The following is a 20754-nucleotide window of genomic DNA, read 5'->3' as shown; positions in this document are numbered from 1 at the left end:
AGATAGAGCGTTGGGCTGCGAAATGAAGGGTCCCGGGTTGTGGGTATAATCCCGAGTAGCAGGTCTGCAGGAGGCAGCCAATCAATGCTTCTCTCTCATCATTGATGTTTCTCTCTCGCCCTCTCTGAAATCAGTAAAAATATATTTAAAAAAAAAACAAAACTAGGACTTTTGAAACTCTCAAAGCAGCTCCACACTTCCGGCAGCTCAGAAAACACACCCACCAGACTTAAAAGGAAGTAACGTCACAGCCCTCACTAACTGTGTACAGTTGTGATAACAGGGGGCTACATCAAAACCCTTGTATAGCACACACCAAACGACTCAACTTTGGTTCACAAGGCACGGCGCCCTGACCTACCTGAGCATTAAGCACTAAGGTTAGGCTGCCTGTAGCTGCTGGTCTGTGGCATCTCCTTGGCAGGCATTCAACCTGTCTGAAATACAGGATTTTACATGTGGACAAGCTTTCACAGCACACAAATGTCACTGTGTATTTGGTACCTAGCCTTCCCCTTCAACCCCCCGTCTGGTTTCAAACTGAACCAAAACAAGGTGAAATCAGTCTACTTTCAAGACTGGAACTTCCAAATTCCCATCAACCAGAATGACATCACTACAGTGTATTATCCAGCACTAAATTACCACCGATCAATCAGCATATTTTAATGGCTACATACATGAAACACTTATAAACATAGAAAGTGATTTGGAAGATTGCTCTCCAAAACTAGTCCGTTTTTACCTGTGAGGAGGGTGAAGGAAGACAAGTTATAAAAGGACTAATAAACATTTTTTTACAGAAATTCATGTGTTAATTTGTTCCGCTATTCCAGAGTCCTCAAGGGCTCCACTGAAGGAAGGCAGATTACAAATGTAGATATAAATTATTCATGGAATCCAGATCACTAAGCTTCATGTCATTTTTTCTTAATATTATACCTATTTCACAGATGAAACTGAGCCCAGGGAGGCCCAGGTTCCCACACATACAAGTAATTAAGTCAGCATTCAAATCCACATAATTTCAAGCAAAGGTTCTTTCTCCACGAGGGGGCAAAAAGCAAATGAAAATGTAAGCTCCCTTCTGCCTGCAAGTAGTATAGATAGCCAATCTTGGCTAAGACATAGGGACAAAGGCACACTTGTCATCACCTTGTTCATAGAAGTATTTACTGTTCCTTGCAGAAAGTACTTTGGGAGGACTTATCAATGTCTTAAATTTGAATTCCTTTAAACCAGCAATTTTACCTACAGAAATATATCCTATAGAAACCTAGGAAACTGGGTTGCCTGGCCAGTGTGGCTCAGTGGTTGAGCATGGACCTATGATCCAGGTGACAGTTCCATTCCTGGTCAGGCCACATGCCTGGGTTGCAGGCTCCATTCCCAATGTGGGGTGTGCAGGAGGCAGCCAACCAATGATGTTTCTCTCACATCATTGATGTTTCTCTCTCTCTCTCCCCCTCTCTGAAATCAATAAAAATATATCTTTAACCCTACCAGACCGCTGTACCAATTTTTCGGTAATTTCCCAATCTGCCGCTATACCGCTGTACCTAATTTTCGGTACTTTGCAGTCTGGTAGGGTTAAAGAAAATAGAATATTCACTGCTGTGCAGTATACTAATAATTATGAAAAACTGTGATTCCCACTAAGGGCCACCCATATAATGAAGTACTATTAGATCATAAAACATCATCACATACACCGAGTGGCCAGATTATGACCTCTGAACACATAATAATCTGGCCACCACGTTGTGTGTGTGTGTGTGTGTGTGTGTGTGTGTGTGTGTATATATATTAGAGGCCCGGTGCATGAATTCGTACATGGGTGGGGTCCAGCCAGCCTGGCCAGGGGGAGGACACATGGGCGGTTGGCTGGCTTGCCTGCTGGTCGAACTCCTGGTCGAGGGGACAATTTGCAGTATTAGCCTTTTATAATATAGGATATACACTGAGTGGCCAGATTATTATGTGTTCAGAGATCATAATAATCTGGCCACTCAGTGTATATTCTCATGCAGAAAGATATGCATACACTATAACCAATTGTGTGGCTTAATTTTTGCAGTTTTAGATGTTCTTTAAATCATTAATTCAATACAAATAAAATGAGGGGGCATCAGAAACTTGGAATAGCATCAATGAAAACTTCCCAGTTTTGCTGAGGGCTACAAGTTTGTGTTGAATCCTCAAAAACACTTTCATGTCACAGGCTGCTATCTGCTGAAATTAAGAGAACATGCATGTCCCATCACAGGAAATAAAGTCATGTCAAATGCATTAAGTCCAACACATGGAGTATCAACCAAAATATTGTCCCCACTAAAACATCACACACCTCAGAAACATTCTAATGTGGAGTCTGGGAGGTCATCTGAACTGATCGGATTAACAGCTTTCAAAACGGGTGCGGGAGAGCAGGCACTATAAACATCAGATCAGAATAATCTTCTTAAATTAATAAATCTTGTTTAAATTTAATAAACATGGGTTTTGCCCTAGCCAATTTGGGGCAGTGGATAGAGAGAGCACTGGCCTGAGGACCAAAGGTTCCCGGGTTTGATTCCAGTCAAGGGCAGGTACCTTGATTGGATACTCCCCCCCTGCCCAGGACCTGGTAGGAACTCATGGAGGCAACCGATGTGTTTCTCTCACATCGATGTTTCTCTCTGTGTTTCCCTCTTCCACGCTCCCTAAAAATCAATGGAAAAATTTCCTCAGGTGAAGATGAACAAACAATAAAACATTAAAATAACAACAAACAAACATGGATTTTTGACCTTGTTTTGCAGGGACCTTCCAAGTCACTCCATTCCTAGAGGACAGAATGTATTTCTGAAGATTCCCAACTTCATCACTAGACACCTAAGGAATCAACCTAATAGACAAAGTGACAGTTGTATGAAATAGAATGCAATGAGATTTACTAACAGTCACTACATGCCTCCAACAATCTAGGCAGTAATCATGCCAAAAACTTAAGGACTTATTCTTAAGTTTTCTAAAATTAACTGTGCTGTCCATATCCCCAACTAAAGGCCCCATTTCCAAATCACCGCTTGGTATCTTGCACCTTCACTGCACTCAGGTTAGCTCACCCTCACGTTCAGACCTTGGCCATGCCCTTGCTATACAGAAAGCTTGCCCAACTTTCACTGCTGTAGGGAAACCTTAAGACCCAAAGCTGTAATTACTCAAGTTGAGTGAGTTCCAATAGCCCTTAGGGAAAAAATGTAGGCTAGTTCTTTTTTAAAAGCCTGGACTTCATTTTATTACAAAGAGTTATTCAGATGTGATGAGCACAACAAAACTGCAGACAAGCCCCATGGTTTTTTGTTGTTGTTTTTTTAATATTTATTCATTGAATGATTTAAGGTGTGTACCACTACTCCAGTTGGGTAAACCACATTGAAGAATTTGACTGCAGGTCTTCAGATTCAGCCAAATGTTTCCATTAATTTCACTCTATAAAATACCAGACATTATAATTAAGGTTTTAATGCTTCAGCCATGCTCAGAACACTGCAGTATAAGGATGACTTCAACCCACTCATGCCAAGTTAGGATGAAAGGAACAGAACTAATGAGCTATGATGTCTAAAAGAATCTGATAATCTATCTCAAGATGAAAAGAGATTCTGTTCCCCAAAAGCAAAGTGTTGAGTTTTAAAATTCAGCCTACAATTGTTCTCAAGAGACTGGGGGGAGAAAAAAAATCATCATTTTAAAAGTACCACACATATATGAATCTTCCATGATTCGTTTTATATCTAAAATGGTACAAAGAAAGGCTTTAAAAATCTAGCAGTCAGAACTAACTTTTCCTAAGAGAAATAATTTCCTTTCTAACCTAGGTCTCAGGGTTAGTCTGTGCTCAGGTGGCACAGGAGAAAGCAAGGGGATAGAAACAGAGGGAGTTACAGGTGATTAAATACAATGGAAAAAAGTAACGAATGCTAAAGTTTTCAAAAAGTTTAATGGAGCCAATAAGGCATATAAATTGTGTTCTGGCAGACAAGACCTGCTTTCTCTTACCAAAGAAAATGGCACATATTTTATCAAAATTTGACAATCAAGAGTAAAGGGTACTGAGATTAAGCGTCAGAGCACCAACTAAAACAAAAACCCCCCCGAAATTGTCACTCAACTTGGAAAGAGGAACTAGAACCAAGGCATAAAGGGGAGATTAAATATGCGTTCCTCAATCTCAGAAAAATCCTTTAGGAGTAGGAGTTCTGGCCACATGTGAGCAACTTACCACACCACCAAACCCCAACTCCAGAATCTAAATTTACAACGACAGAAAAACACAGATATCTCCAACTGCATTTCTTTGTATAGTCCCAAGGGCAGCTTGAAAATATTGGTAATACAGAGGTTTGTCCATTTTAGGTAAAATGAGAGATTGCTATAATTCTTCCTGCTATAATATTAAAACAAAAATAATCCATTTTGCCAAAATTTAGAAATACCTCTTTCATTCCTAGTTTTAGCATGGAATTGACTTTTTTAAATAAAAGGTTTTATATATAATGATTACAGAACTCCAGTTCACACATTTCTAACATTCCGTTCACATCCCACCCAGTCGATGAATATTATAGATGACTTAGCAAAGTTTCTTCACATAAAGATATTATTAAATGGCTGAAGAAATTGCAAACTTTAACAAAGTGCTGTGAGTAAATTACTGGAAAAACCCTTACATTGGATTTGCAATGGTCTTTTAAGGATAAAAAGAAGTAACTGATACTGGACTACAAATTTGCAAGGAAACATTTTTTCACTGTCCTACTTGATATATATTATATAATAATATGGTAGAATAAATTACAGTACCTGGCAGGCTGACATCAGTTCTTCATCTAAAAAAAGACTATCATTCAGTTCGAGATAGTAAAAATGAATATGAAACATGCTCTAAAACATTGTAGCTACAAGAGGTCTTATATTTTACTCAAAAGAGGAATCTAGTGAGAACTTTTATTTAGGTCTACCTAACATCTAGAGAACCTCCATGCGATTCCATCTTTTCCAGAATGAGATTCCAAACTGCCCTTTTTAGGAGAGGGATTAGAGTTGGGTTTTGCTATTTAAGTTGTAATCACATTGTAAGCAGATCAGGACCTATTTTAACCTGCCACCCATTCTAATGGAAACTGCACAATGTAGGGCACTCATAAAAAATGTAAAACAGGACAGAAAGGCTGGAATACCTACACTCCCACCATCCATCTCCCTTCTCATAAATATTATACCAAAAAGGAAGCCCACTCTCAAAGTTCATGACCTCTCTACTTTAGGTCACCTTGAGTGCAGTCTACATGTTTCCATTTACCATTAAGAATAAGTACCCTGCAGGGGAAGCAGTACTTGTCTTAAAACTGGAGTTTAAGCCTAAAGGGTTCATTCATCTGGGGGCGATTAAAATATTGCTACTTTTAGAGCACTAACACACACAAAGTGAATCCAATAAAGTTCTGTGTATTGATTCAATATTAAGTATTAACTGCATGACCATCATAGCACCTCTTTACATCACAATCACCAGAATTAGCAACTGCTTTGAAAACTGAAAACAGGACACAGTCCAAGAATTAGAATTTGCACACTGTTACTATATAGAAATCAGGTGCATGGTACAGTGCTGCTGTGCAAAAATGGAAGCCTGCAGATTTGACGAGGAAGCCAAATCGTGTTTTAGATAATTTTAGGAACCTGGCAATACTGTTGAAGCAAAATACTCAACACAGCAGGAAATGGAGAAAAAAAAAAGCATCCTATAACCAAATAAACATCTGATATTTCCTTTCCCTTTGAGAATAAATACAGTTAAGGTCACTTTTAGCCTTGGAACGGATATATGTTTGCCTATGATGATCTTGCTAACTACACAATATCTGATGTCCTCTGCTAGGATTATAGTTTTAAGAAAGCCATGGTTACAAGAGGCATCTACTGTAAATACCTAGAACTTCCTTTTATGGCAACCACTATAGAATTCACTTGTCTTAGAAACAGTGAACAAGGGAAGATGGCCTCATGTTTCCTTTGCAATAATAGTATATGTTGAGGATCAAGTGGCTTTCAAGCAGCATGGTGGGTGTGAAAATGTTTTCAGTTTAGATCATTCTGTTGCGTTTATGGGTTGGTGAGTCTGTAATGACATCGCCACACTGGGCTGAGGTACGCTTTCTAGTTCCACCATTGTCCAAGTGGAGTGCCATTTCTTCTGATATGAAAGTGTTCAAATCGACATCATGGAGTCCATTTCTCCTTCGACTAGCATTCGATCCACTGCTTACATGTGTAGGAGAGCCTGGGGTACTCGAACGCACGCTTATACTAGCCATTGCACCACTAAGACCTAGGAAGAAGAAAAAAGGTTTTAGAGTTGCTCAATTATTCAACCCTCTTGAAAGCAACCCACTTTACTTTCAATGTTGTCACAGTGTCAAAGGATGTCTGCCTATTTTCTTTGTAAGGGGTCCCCAGAGAGCAAAGCTTTATTCTGGAAAGAGGAATTGTCTGGCTTTTCACATGAGATGTTTTATTGGTAATACTACCAATATTTACAATATTGGTAGGTACCAACTATTGGAAGCTTATGTAGCAAGCACCATTCTAGGTGTACAAACAGATCATGAAATCCTCCCTCTCTCTCTTAGCTAGGTACTCTATATGCAATTTATAGCTGAAGACTGAAGGCACTTGTTTTAAACAATTTAAGTTACTGAAAGTCACCATATTCCAATAGATCCCTCTCTTTGGTGTGTCTGTGGGTATAGAAGGGTGAGGGTGTGTGTGTGTACATGCACAAAGGAGAACAAGCAATCATTCCAGGCCTGAGTGGGCTTTCAACATCCCTTCTAGATAAGGTGACTTTATAATTTGTCATCCAAAACAGTACACTATCAAACCCAAAAAACGGGTCACTGCTATAAATTTTGCTGGGACATAAAGTACTAAATCAGTCTTCCCTGGCCCGCCAGCATGGCTTAGTGGTTGAGCGTCAACCTATGAACCAGGTCACAGTTCGATTCCCGGTCAGGGCACATGCCCCGGTTGTGAGCTTGATCCCCGGGTGTGCAGGAGGCAGCCAATGGATGATTCTCTCTCTCTCTCTCTCTCTCCCGTTCTCTCTGAAATCAATAAAAAAAATATTTTAAAAAACAAGTCTGCCCTGGACAACTTGGGCTGCCTAATTACTCAAGTTCTGGACTCTATTTGTTAGATACCCCCTTAGGACAACCTAACTCATTATCATCTATTATCCTTTAGAGAGTGGGGAAGGGCAAGAGAACCATAAAATATCTTGCTGCTTTGCTTGCACAGTAAGTTATTAAATCCAGAACAGACTCAACACTCATTGCTGAACACTCAATGTCTTACACTCTTGAACAGTTGAGGCAAACATGTTCCACTCCTAAATGTTCAGGATAAACCTGTAAAAGGCATGAGTGAGACAAAAAGACATAAACCACAGCACTGAATTTAAAAACCTAACACCATTGACAGTGGGTATTTCTTCTCATGAATTTCCCCGTATGCTATTCTAGCATCACCATGGGATTTTGTTGTTGCTTGATTAAATTTATATAACATGATCTAGTATAATCAATGTTTCCAAAGAGTAAGACTTAAAATAAGTTCAGAGGTTGGCTTCATTCTTTCTAATTTTATGGTTTGTAAATATGATTTAAATGTGAACATTAAGTTGAAAAAGAATTCTCTGCTTCCTACCACTTCAAATCTATTAAATTCCCTGACATTGTTCTCACTCTACAAATACTGTGAACACTTTCAAGCCCACAGCCTCAACCACCTCCCATATGCTAAGCATATTTCTGCAGCCCACACCTCTTTTAAACTGCTCTAACCAACCTGCCCCTCGCTGCTCTCCCTGTAGACAACACATCCAACCCTTCCCACTGATGGCCAGAGGAAATCTGATCATGTCCCTTTTAAGCTCTAAACACCATTCCAAGGCTAGCAACTATTAAAAAAAATAGAGTATAAGCACTAATATTGGAGCACTTAATGTGTCCAGCACTACACTAAGTACTTTTCTATTTCATCCTCAAAATAACCCTATGATAACTGTATTATCTCCATTTTCAAGATTAAGTGAGCCACCCAAGGTCACACAGCTAATAAAGCAAGAACTGGGACTTAACCTCAAGCAGATTCCATATTCCTATTCACTGTTATACTGCCCCCTCTTAAAGTCTAAAATATTTTAGTGAAGTGACTTTAGGGTCTAGGGCCTAGCCTGCCTTAGGCCCCATCTCTTTGAAGTTACTCTCCTTTCCTGCCTTCCTCTCTCCGCTTATGACTGAATCGTGACTGCCTGTACCCGAGAATTTGCAGTTCCTACAATGGCTGGGCCTGCACTTACCTTCCAACATCTGCTTCCCGCTGGTTAACTAGTTAATAATAATAGAAAAGGAGCAAAGGGAAGCCAGACATTATAGGCATGTCATTTGGACCGTGGGAGCCAAGCCGAGCCGAGCCGAGCCCCTCTCCTATCTGGTCTCAAACCTCCCTTCTGAGGGCTTCTTCCCTGGTTTTCCCACCTCTCCTATTTATAGTCTCTTGTGGGCTCCTCTTCCCTCCTGCCTCAAAACTCTCTGCTCCTTTCTCAGTGGCCTGTGTGGGCCCTCTTCTGCCCAAGAGGTTGTTATGGCCTTGACCCATTTGCTTACCCACTGTTTCCAAATCAGTGCGCCACAGAAGCAGACATTTCTCTTGAGCTCAAGGACCTATTCATTTTTCTAACTGCCTGTTGGACATCTCAAACTTCACATTTTCAAAAAGAACTGGGCTCCTTCGCTAGCCCACATGGATTTACTAAAAATAAATTTTAAAAAGGAAAGCTGCTTCTCCTGTTGTTTCATCTCAAACTTAACATTTGCAAAAGGAACTGTACTCCTCCTTTCCCCGCCCACACAGGCTAATTAAAAAAATAAGAGGGAAAGCAGCATCTCAGGCTCATTTTCTAGAATAGCACAGTACCATCATACCATCATTTAACTCTTCCTAAACTGTCTTTTCAACTCTAGCTAATAAATTTAATACGGTGCCTGGCACATAACATTGACTGAATTCTGAAAAATAATGATGCTTCAGAGTCCTATCCAATATTCTGAAATCCAAAGCTGTTAATGTTTATTCACTTCTCCAACACCACAAAATAAACTCAAGTAGCCCTCTTCACTTAAAGCTTTGCCATCAAGTTAAAAATTCAATTATTCACATATTTTAAAGTTCCTCACCAATTCTGTAAACTCCTTGAGAGCTGTGTCTGTAACCTCAATCCTCACAATATACTACTAAAAGATGTCCAAATACTCTAAACAATAACCATCATACTTGTTTCATAATGCAAAAGGTTCTAAGGTAATTATACTGCAAAATTTGGACCTTCAGCAATAAACTACTTCAGTAATTCAACTCAGGATATCATTTGAAACCACACACACATAAGAAATCGACCCCACCCCAATGCTCCTCTTCAGGTAGCAGTTCCATGGCAGTATGATTTAACACCTAAGGACAAACACCTAAGGCTCATAAGTCACTCCATCAGAAGTGAACAGGCACATTCTCCATGAAAAAGATGAGCGTAAATATCAATTTGAAAATTCCCCAGTAATTTCCACAAAATCCATCTTTTTCTGTTGGGTGTTTGACTTGGGTTTAGTTTGACAGCTAACGTAAAATCACAATGTGCAACATTACCTACTCTCAGCAGTGAGATTTCTTTTCAAAGTTTAACTAATCTTCCCCAAAAAGACTTTTTAAGAGTCCAAAAAAAAAAAAATTTAAGATTAACAACCAAAAAAATATGTGTATTTTAAACAGCCCAAATTTTATTTAATAAACCAATGACAGCTACTAGAAGATGCTTTAGAAAACCTTAGCTAAGCCACATGAACAATCAGGCCTATACAAGTACAGAGAATCCAGACATGCTTCAGAACTAAAAATGAAGTTGCATAGCCCAAGGGCATAAAACCAACAAAACACACTTTTTCCAAGGGCTATGGGAATATCAATTGACAAAAAGCAATAGAACAAGTAGTATGATTAGAGAAAAGTCTAAATTGCTTAATACAAAATAAACTATCAGTTTTAAAGTTTCTGCATCCATTTTAAATGATTAGTGAAGGAATGAGGGAAAAAATTAGAACTTAATCATACTTTAAAAAGAAAGCTCCCACTGGAGCTAAAACAAAGTTACAAGTCCAGGTTATAGGAATCTAGGTTACATGGTAAATTGTTAAAAGCAGCACATAACTATTATTTTCATATCAAGTTCATGCTTAGCATAAGAAAATCCTGTTTTGAGAATTACATGTGATTCCAGCTTACCAACACATAGTTAGGTCACACATAGGCAGTGAAAGAGCAAATGCAGAACCAATCCACCTCCTTCCTCCACCAGCAGCCCCTGGCCTGGAAGCCAGGTCTACACACTCTATTTGCTTACCACCACCCCACCCCACCCCACCCCACCCCCAGCCCTGTGAGGGCTAGCCCTGAAAGAGAAGGCAGACTGTTATTACTATTGATCCACTCAGCAAGACAGGTTCAGGACCCTCTGCAGATCAGCTCCACCAGTTTTCTCGCCTCCAGCAGAAAGGGGGGAATTTGAAATCCCCACAACTAGAACAAAGTGGTTAACATCCTAACTGAACCCTAAGAAACTGGTATTCTTGCATTTGGAATGAATTGCACTATTCAAATGGATAGCCCTCCCTTTTCACAAAGTTGTGTTCAGAGGCTTTAAGCAAAAAGCACTTGTGTGTAAGTGTGGTGTTTTAAATGCACCAGGGGGAGTTCAATCATTGAAAAAGAAATTCTACTAGGAAGATTTCGGTTAAGTTGAAGTAGACCACTCCCCACCCCAATTTGGAAATTGTAATACTGAACTTTTATTGAAGCAAAGCACACTAAATCAAATCAATTACAAAGATACATGTGTCACACACCAAGAAAACATTTTCAGTTATGCTGACAGCCCAAAATGCTTTCAATTTTTCAAAGACAGTTTTAATGCCATGGGAAAATGCTCACGTTAAAATGAAAAAAGCAAGATACAGTACCATATGCAGTATGATCTCAACTACGAAATTTTAATATTTATACATTGAAAAAAAAACTGGAAGAAAATGTACCAAACATTTAACTGCTGTTATCTTTATATAGTTGGATAACAAGATACTGAATATTTACTTTTCGGAAATTTTCCAATAAATCAATATTAATAAATCAGAAAACTAGCAAAAAAAAATAATAAATGCAAATGTTAAGTCCCTTCATTAACTACCAATGAATTTTTTAAAAAGTACTAGGTGAGAAAACTGGCTTTGAGGCATGGCTACATGAATTCCTTTACCTATATGGACTCCTTTTTCACCTTAATGGGGGGGAAAAGGCCATCAAAATTTTATTGCAAGTTCAAACAATTTTGTACCATGATGTTGGAAGCTTTAGTTAAGTCCTATACCCCCAGAAAGTTCAGCAGCTTATATCTAACATTAATATACAGAGTGCCAACTTTTCATCAAAAATTTTAATGCTATCTTGCCTTAATTGTTCTTATTCTCAGAGGCTGGTCTGAACAAAGGGCATTAGTTTAGAAATTCCAGCCTTAAGAGGAATTTTAAAGAATATTCTTTGAAATAATCGATCTTAAACAATTAAGAAATGATACGGCTTTGGTGCATTAATCTCTTATATCTTAATTTCCAAGTAAGTCCTTAAAACATTTTACTGTTAAGTACCGCTTGACAGCTGTTATTCAAGAAGATTCAGATTACAACATTCAAGCATTTATTAAGAGTCTACAGCTCTACACACTGTGCTACAAGTGTGGGCAAGAGGAGAAAAGGGGACTTTGAAAGGTGGATGTACAGAAATCCCCAACAGGTCAGTTCCAAATAGTCCTCTGCAACAGACAGTTCCAAGGAGTTTCTTTTATAACATACCAACAGTTTAAGAATAGTTAATCTAAATTTTTGTGCTCAACTGTCAAAGTTTGTGTCTAAATATTTAGCTTTACAAATGGAAGGGATGAAGAGTGATAGGGAAGGGGGAGAGACAGAGAACCAAGCACAATTACTTAAATTTCTTCTGAAATGTACCAGACAGACCTCAACTATCTAAGACAGTGGTCGGCAAACTCATTAGTCAACAGAGCGGCAAACCGCGGCTCGAGAGCCTGTGGCTCATGAGGGCAGTTTGCCAACCACTGGGTCTAAGAAATTTTAAGAGGAAGATTTAGTAACTTCTATCATCACTATAGTGCACACAGGCCAAACAATGACAAAATAACAAAAGCTGCTAAACCTGTGCTCAAGGAGAGAAAGAATCCTGTTGTGGTTCAGGCTGCCCAGAATCAGTTTTCCCTAAATTCTAGGGGAAGAAGAGTTTTACTCAGTTTTATGTAAGTGTAACAAATTAAGAATTTACCTTACATTTTTTCTAGGTACAAATTCCTAGCTGACCTTATATCTCTGAAAACAATTTCAAGCAATTACATTTTTCTTATAGGCCCTATACCCAGTTTTCTCCAGATCCAGGGATTTGTCAAATAATTTAATGATTTATGAGAATAAGGATCTCCACAACCCCCAGAGACTTCGTTAGGCCAAAAGGGAGAAAACAGAATTGGAGCCTATTAACTTCTAAGGCGATGGCACTGTCCCTATATCTGATTGCCTGGGTTTATAAACTTCAAACTGTCTAATGTAATTCTATTAGGCTAGAAATTCCTTGAGATTATTTGATTCTCCTTTGTATCACCCTGCTCCTACCACTAGCCTCCCTAATATAGTGCTTGCTATTTACTGTGTTAACAAGTGTTGGGCAACAGGAAAGGCTACAGAATAATAGTATAGACTTTATTTTTTAAATGACTACAACCTTCCATAGGACTTGAATTTCAAAAGTCAGAATTTTCTAACACTGCATCCACACACACACAAAACCCAAAACATAACAAAAAAATTTCAACTTCAATACTCACTAAATAGTTACTGTTAACTGTTATTTCTTTAAAAAAAGAAAAAAAAAAGAAAAAAAGAAAACTTTACTTTTGTTTTCCTTTTTCAAATTCTCCAGTGTTGTATTAAAGGCTAGACTACCTATGTTTGCCTAAGTCCCTTCCAGCACTTACGTTGTATTTTTAAAACTTGTTTTAAACAAAATAAACTTGAAATTGGACAAGGTGACATTTTAAAGCCAAATGCCACTTAATAGCAATGGTTCCCACCAGACACGAAACCCCCTGTGCTAGAGGCCTTTGAGTTTGAACTGATGAATTTTACAAGGGGTTAACCCAGGCCCAGTAGGGTTAGTTCCTAGTACAGCAGTAGAGATTATCAAAATGACTTTTGGAACTAAAACAAAGTGTCTCTGATTTTTCTGGAACAGTCTGAACCAGGGCCAGAAACCTACAAAGACTACCTATGAGATGATTTAAATGAGAGCAAGGCTTTGAATAAAGTTTGAGTGAAGTCTGACTTGGCATCCTGCTTCCTCTTCCATCTAGGTCTCCATCTTCTCCCTATATGAACGCATGTCCCATTCTTACTCTGGACCCTTACAACACCTAAATCCCATGATGACAAACAGAACTCAGAATAAAGACACTACATTTCAATTTAAGGCTTTTCCAGACACACCACTAGCTTGGGCAAGCCAACTCAGAATCTTTCTCTCCATACAGTAGAAAGAGAACATCACCAACCTCACTGTTTTATATCAACATGAAACAAGCTCAAGGTCTTAGCAAGTAATGTAAGTAACAGTAAGTTTTAAGTTATCCCTGTCCCTCTGGAGTGATTTCTGAAAATTTAAAAAGCTACCCTTACTAAAAAGGGAGGGGAAAAAGTATCCTTGAAGGCCACTGGAACTCTAATTTTGCATTCAGGGACAGAGAGAGCACTCATAGGACTTAGAACTAACCAGAGGTCCTGATCCTCTTAAGTCAAAGAACACTTACACAGTGTTGTGGAAGGGTAGGTACTTTTGAGCAGTTTCTCATTTACTACATCACCTCATTAATGAAGTATTACACCTTTTACAACAAAGGAGGAAACTGCCTTGGAGAGGCTAACCATCTTGCCCAAGGTCATACTGGGAAAGTAGCCTGTATACAAAGTTTAAATGGTCACAGCCACTCATCTTCAAGCCTACTTGTCCACATTTCCTTATGGGGCAAACACCAAAAGATACAAAATTCATATATTTTCTATGTCTTTAGAAAAGTAAGCCTGGAGAACTATCCCATCCCATCCCCTAGCCCAGTGATGGGCAACCTTTTGAGCTTGGTGTGTCAAACTTCGGCCCGCGGGCCGTAGTTTGAGCACGCCTGGAGTAGAGAAACCCCAAATGTACAAACATAGAGGCACAGTAGTCAGGAGCATTCATTTAGATATTCAGACAGATCTAGAATATCTGTTTTACTACTTACTGATCGCTTCCATTTTATCCAAATAAACCTTTCTTCACTGATAAAATGGCAATGACTCAAGGTAAGAGTGAGGATTAAAGGAGACCCTCCTTATTAGCAGGGTGCTGACACCAAGTAAACACTAAAAGTATAGTTCTTATTATGAGTCATCCTCAGGCCCCACTCCAAGTCTTGGTTGTTCTAATTTAGGTTTACTTTGTAGCACTCCAAGGTACACCAATTAGTGTACCCTTATTGTAGTCACCTAGGGAATTGTATCCTTAACTCTTTCTAGGGCAGTGTTTCTCAACTTTTCTAATGCCACAACCCTTTAATAGTTCCTCATGTTGTGGTGACCCCCAACCATAAAATTATTTTTGTTGCTACTTCATAACTATAATTTTGCTACTGTTATGAATCGTAATGTAAATATCTGTTTTCCGATGGTCTTAGGCTCTACAGCAGCAGGGTCGCCTAAGACCATCGGAAAACACAGATATTTACATTATGATTCATAACAGTAGCAAAATTACCGTTATGAAGTAGCAACGAAAATAATTTTATGGTTGGGGGTCACCACAACACGAGGAACTGTATTAGAGGGTCGCGGCATTAGAAAGGTTGAGAACCACTGTAAAGGTTCTCTGCCCACACTGTGTTGTGCCCATTTACCTAACAGACCGCTGAACCTCATTAAGCCCAGAACACATCTACACCAGGATCTGTTAAAGGCAGAAGCTGTGAGACAAGGCCCTTTCCCTAAGGCAGCTCTGTCTACTGGAAGGAAGAGCCACAGAAACAATTCAAACTGATGAGCAGAGATACTATACTGTTCAGGGAAAGATTGAGAAAATGAGAACTGAAGGAAAGTTGTCACAAAAGAGACTTTTAATCAATCTGAAAGGATAAACAAGCATAGGGAAAATTTTGAAAAAGAGAATGGAGAAAAAAAAGAAAATGGAGGTAAGTATTTAATAGGTCAAACAGTGTGACTAAGGTACCTGACCCAAGGTTAAGACCAAGTCATAAGGCCCTTGCAATGCCATGCTGAGTTCTGACTTTACCCTACAGGCCAGTGGTCGGCAAACCACGGCTCGCGAGCCACATGCATCTCTTTGGCCCCTTGAGTGTGGCTCTTCCACAAAATACCATGTGTGGGCACCCACATACAGTGCTATTGAAGGAGTACTCTAATTAAGTTAATAACAATGTATCTACCTATATAATTTAAGTTTAAAAAATTTGGCTCTCAAAAGAAATTTCAATTGTCGTACGGTTGATATTTGGCTTTGTTGACTAATGTGTTTGCCGACCACTGTTATAGGCCATAGGAAAACAAAGGTTATTTTTTCAGTAAAGTGAAGAGATCCGAAAGATAAGACTCCCAATGTCCCCAGGAAAGATGGACTGCCAAATGGGTCAATTCAGGACGGGGAAATAAGAGCAGGAAGATTATTCCTAGAGCCCAGGTCTCAACCTCCTCCAGAGAGCCTTTTCTGAATCCATAGCCAGGCTGCCCCAGAATATCTTACACATAACAGGGTTCAAGACATTAAATTATTATCCAATACAACTGTGTTGGCCTCAACAGAAAAGAAAGCACTCCATTCATTTATACATGCAGAGAGACTTCATAAAATCTGCATGTACACGTCTGCTGTATGGTTAAATGAGGAAAAGACATGTGTTTGCTGTGGCTGGGGCAGAAAAGATGAGTTCAATTTGAAATCTGTGAGATAAATGCTTGTGGGACACCTGTGGAAATGTCCGCCAGAAGACAATGGGCCACATTATATTTGGCAGTAAGGAGGGCCTAAACTGGAAGTATAAATCTTGAAAATTAAGAATGAGAGAGCATGAGGAAAAGTCTGAGAGCCTAAGAAGAGAAGAAAAGGAAAATTTCTAGAAGAGAAAGGATGACTAAAAGAGGGACAATGAGAAAGGTAGAGAATCACAAAAGGTCCAGATAATTTTGGTCTATTGCAAATATGTTTAAATAAAAACAAGGTGGCAGGTATTAACTCAGGGCTCAGTAAATTTGCTCAATATATTTTTGATAATGTTAAGACAAGGACTAAAGGACTAATCAGTTTAGCATGTGTTTGTGTTTCTTTGACTTCTTTGAGTTTAATATCAGATGACTAGATCCCATAGCACATAGAAAATAAGTTGCAAAACAATGCAGTGGATTATATTTTTTAAGGCTCAATACCCCTTGGTTGAGATTTTTTATTGAAACTGATAACCATTAACTGATGTACTTGAATGAAATTGTATGAAGTTTAAAGCTTATGAGGGTATTGATCAAGAGGGATCTGGATCTCATCCTCACTGTCTACATGAAGTATTCTATAAATATCTTACATCTTTGCCATTTTTTTCGAATAAAGAGCATACTTTAGGTACATTTGGGTGCATTTGGTACAGGTGAGAATTTAGAAGCTGATAAAGAAAAAACTAGCCCTGGCCGGTTTGGCTCAGTGGATAGAGCGTCGGCCTGGGTCCCAGATTTGATTCCAGTCAAGGGCATGTACCTTGATTGTGGGTGTGCAGGAGGCAGCTGATCGATGTCTCTCTGTCATCGAGTTTCTAACTCTCTATCCCTCCCTCTCCTCCCTCTCTGTAAAAAATCAATAAATAGTGTGGTTTTTTTTAAAGATTATCCTAAAAAAAAAAGAAAAAACTAGAAAGGTAATTGTCCTCTGGTAAAAATTGATGATAGGACATGAGATGTGAATCAATGTGACCTACACTCATGTTTGCTTTGATTGTAAACTCAAGAAGTCTGCCTCAATATACCAATTTTTTTTTAACCTATGCCCCCTCCAAACTTCATGAATTTAAATTCTTCCTTCAATTGTAGAACTCTTAAGAACTTCAATTTGACCTCACAATTCATGTATATGGCTAAGCAAATTATACGCAAAACTGAATTCTGACAAGCATGTGCCCTAATTAAGATGTTTCAAATACATTTTAAAAGATCATCTGAACAATTTTCACTTCAATTTACAGACTATTCAATAAAACAGATCACGAGTCGTTACAAAGTTAGTCATTAAGCTGTATATACAATTTAGTTAACAATACCCTACCTGTGGTCAGCAAACTGCAGCTCGCGAGACACATGCGGCTCTTTGGCCCCTTGAGTGTGGCTCTTCCACAAAATACCTGGAAGAGCCACACTCAAGGGGCCAAAGTAACTGGCCTGGGCAAGTTACTTTAAAGAAGTGGCGTTAGAAGAAGTTTAAAAAATTTGGCTCTCAAAAGAAATTGCAATCATTGTACTGTTGATATTTGGCTCTGTTGACTAATGAGTTTGCCGACCACTGCCCTACACCATTAAAAATAATTCAAATTACTTTAAACACTCAAATCAGACTAGTATTCCCAATACGCTGACATTCTCACACTCTTACCACCAGAGCACAAAACTCAGTATAAATTATGTTTCTGCATACTCTTGCAAGGGGCCCTATTACTTCACCACAACACATATAATTTTAACTACATTAATTTGGTGTATGAACCCTAGTAATAAGAGCACACTGAGTCTCCAATATATTCTGGATTGGCACTACTTGTTATATTTACTGGTAAATTTATTGAAGGAAAAGGTTATTATTCTACACAGCTTTTTAAGTAAACTTTTTTAAACCCTCACAATTTAAACTAAGTTAAAACTATAAAGAATTCCTTCTTAAAACTTTATCATCATTAAAATTCCCGAAATTTAGTAAAATACTGAATCACAAAACAGATTCAATTTAAAAAAATGTAAGGCGAGTTGGAGAATATAGTTGTTTGGGGAGGCTGGCTTGCCCTTTGTACAATGTGGGCAAAAAGTAGGTTTACAGTTTTGAGTACGCAAAACAGTTTCTTCTATTATTATTTATTAATTATTGTCTTATTTTCCAAATGAACAACTGTAAACCTACTTTTGCCCACCCCTGTATATAACTGCATTAGAACTGAAAACAAGAGTGGCATTTACGTTTCTCAAAACTATCTTCTAAAGTATAATATTGCATAACACAGAAAGACACTTTAACAGGATAAATATCGAATGAGTCATAAATTCGCTTGATAAAAAAAGAAGCAAAACACTTAAGGAAAGACAACTACATCAAACATTACGATGCATTAAAATTAATCTGACAGCCCTGGATGGGTAGCTCAGTTGGTTAGAGCATCGTTCCCATATGCCAAGGTTGCGGGTTCAATCCCAGTCAGGCATGTACAAGGACCAACCTATCAATGCATAGATGAGTGGAACAACAAATTGATGTTCCTCACTTGCTCTCCTTTTCACTCTCTAAAAATCAATTTCAAAAAAATTTTAAATAAAATTAATTTGACAAACTATGTATACTTTTAGTAAATTTTCCAAATTAATGGTAAAAGATGTGAAACTCTATAATTCAATAGGAACAGATAAATTTGTATTTTGCCTGAGTTTCAAAAGTTCTGATGGCATAACTATTCCACTCTATTAGAAAGAGCAAGCAGTAAATATCACATCCATACATCATAGTTTCCTGCAAAAAATAGTTTGTATTTTTAATTTATCCTAAACAAACTCACAATGAGGAGGGGGGAAAACAAATACTTTTTCAAATCCCATGTTCTAGTTTTAAGATAAAGAATCAAAGTTTGCCAACAAGAATCCCTATAAGCATTGAAGTTTCAAGGATACAGAAGCCCTTTGTGTATAACCCACTATTTTTATTACCAGCTTACTTTGTTTTAAATGACCTACACTATGGCCCAAATGTTAACTTTTAACAGGACTCACTAATCAAATTCTATATGCTTAGTCACTGGCACAATCCATGTTTCACCTTGGCTTCAACCAAGTCTTTTATTTTGTTTTATTTTTATAGCAGTATTAAATGTCCTATAGAAGTATTTCTCCTAGTTCTATTTGAAAGTCTGTATTAGAGAACAAGCAACAACAGACTCATTGACTACATACATACCCAGGTTTCTCCAGTAATACTTAAACCCCTAGGCCAAGAATGCCTTTTTTATGGCAGGTCTGGCCTGGGGAGATGGTAGCAATAATTAATGAAGTGGACCTGTCCTCTGACAGTCTGCCTAACAAAGCCAAGGACCTAAGGGACAATAGACATAAGGGAAGTCAATTATTCTTCCATTTATTCACTCCCACTTGGGCCATCAACTCTCACCTTCTACAGGCACATGAACTTAGGATGTCAAAAGTAGTTCCCATGAGAGCTATACCAGCCTATCATTGACTAGGCTCCTCCAGGAAATTATTACTCTGGTAGAATTCTTAAAACACAAGAACTTCCTCTTTGCCTCAGAGAGTAAGAAAACATGTACAATATTAGTATAAAGCAATAAATCCTCATGAATGCTGCAAAAGACTGTGTTATTGTAAAATCAATAAGCTCAAACTAACTTTCTGAAAGTATTTTTTAGAATGGGCTAACTAACATTAAAAAATTTGCCCATGTGTTCTTAGCTTCCATTCTATTTAAACATTTCTAGAGGAAATAGTTACTATAATGGGAAAAAAAGATCATATATCTGGACCTAAACCTAAATATGAAAATGGATCCACAGGCACACTCTTAACCATGTTCCAAAGAAATATGTTTAAACGGCTTTACCATGCAGAGCTATGGCTTCCCGGAAGGGTTGCAAATCAGTCTCTACAGATGAGCTAGTTTCCGTTGAAGTAGCTCGGTTAGGGGACACTACAGTCAGTCTTGGGGGAGCTCTAGAGTTTCGTGGTGGAGGAACTTTCCCACACAGGAAGCTGATCAAATCTTCTCTACGAATAGTTCTTCTGCGCTTTTTAACCCAAGCCAACACATCCTTATTGCGTCGCTGATAGCCAATCTGAATTCCAATATCAAAACTTCGCTGATGGGTGTCCACGCTTTCTGTTAGAAAAAAATAATAATAATACATGATGATCAGTAGAGCCATGCAGCATTTTCTTTAAAAAAAAAAAAATTTTACAAGTTAACCAAAGTGAGTATCATGAAGTATGGAGCTCTCTAAATCTATCAGTAATCTATTAAAGTGAATTATATTTTTGTTTGTTATACCTGACATTTAATCATAATGTTCAAAATTCAGTTAACATATTACATAGTCCTGGAGCTTCTGCCATGTTCTTTACAAAATTTAAATAAATAAAAAGAGGGACTACTTATTAGCCAAATTTCCATCTTTAAAATGCTATTCCCTTAAAAAGCTTGCTATGCTAACCTAATGAAACTAGCTTGTTTAATAATGCTAACAATGGGTAA

General features: G+C 38.2%; 1 protein-coding gene across 3 annotated transcripts in view; it reads right to left on the bottom strand.

Moving 5' to 3' along the window:
• HAPSTR1 (HUWE1 associated protein modifying stress responses) overlaps positions 1–20754 on the bottom strand; it is a 55667-nt gene that overhangs the window by 22872 nt on the left and 12041 nt on the right. For 2 of the 3 annotated variants that reach the window (XM_054714722.1, XM_054714721.1), the window contains exon 3: positions 20107–20382. In XM_054714722.1, coding sequence (XP_054570697.1) covers positions 20107–20382 — 276 coding nt within the window. Of the gene's footprint in view, positions 1–3966; positions 6377–20106; positions 20383–20754 lie in introns of those variants that run through there. The other variant, XM_054714720.1, reaches the window with a different exon arrangement.

Source organism: Eptesicus fuscus, chromosome 4 (genome assembly GCF_027574615.1).
Source record: "Eptesicus fuscus isolate TK198812 chromosome 4, DD_ASM_mEF_20220401, whole genome shotgun sequence".
NCBI lineage: Eukaryota > Metazoa > Chordata > Mammalia > Chiroptera > Vespertilionidae > Eptesicus > Eptesicus fuscus.
This window is presented reverse-complemented; position numbering and strand designations above follow the sequence as displayed.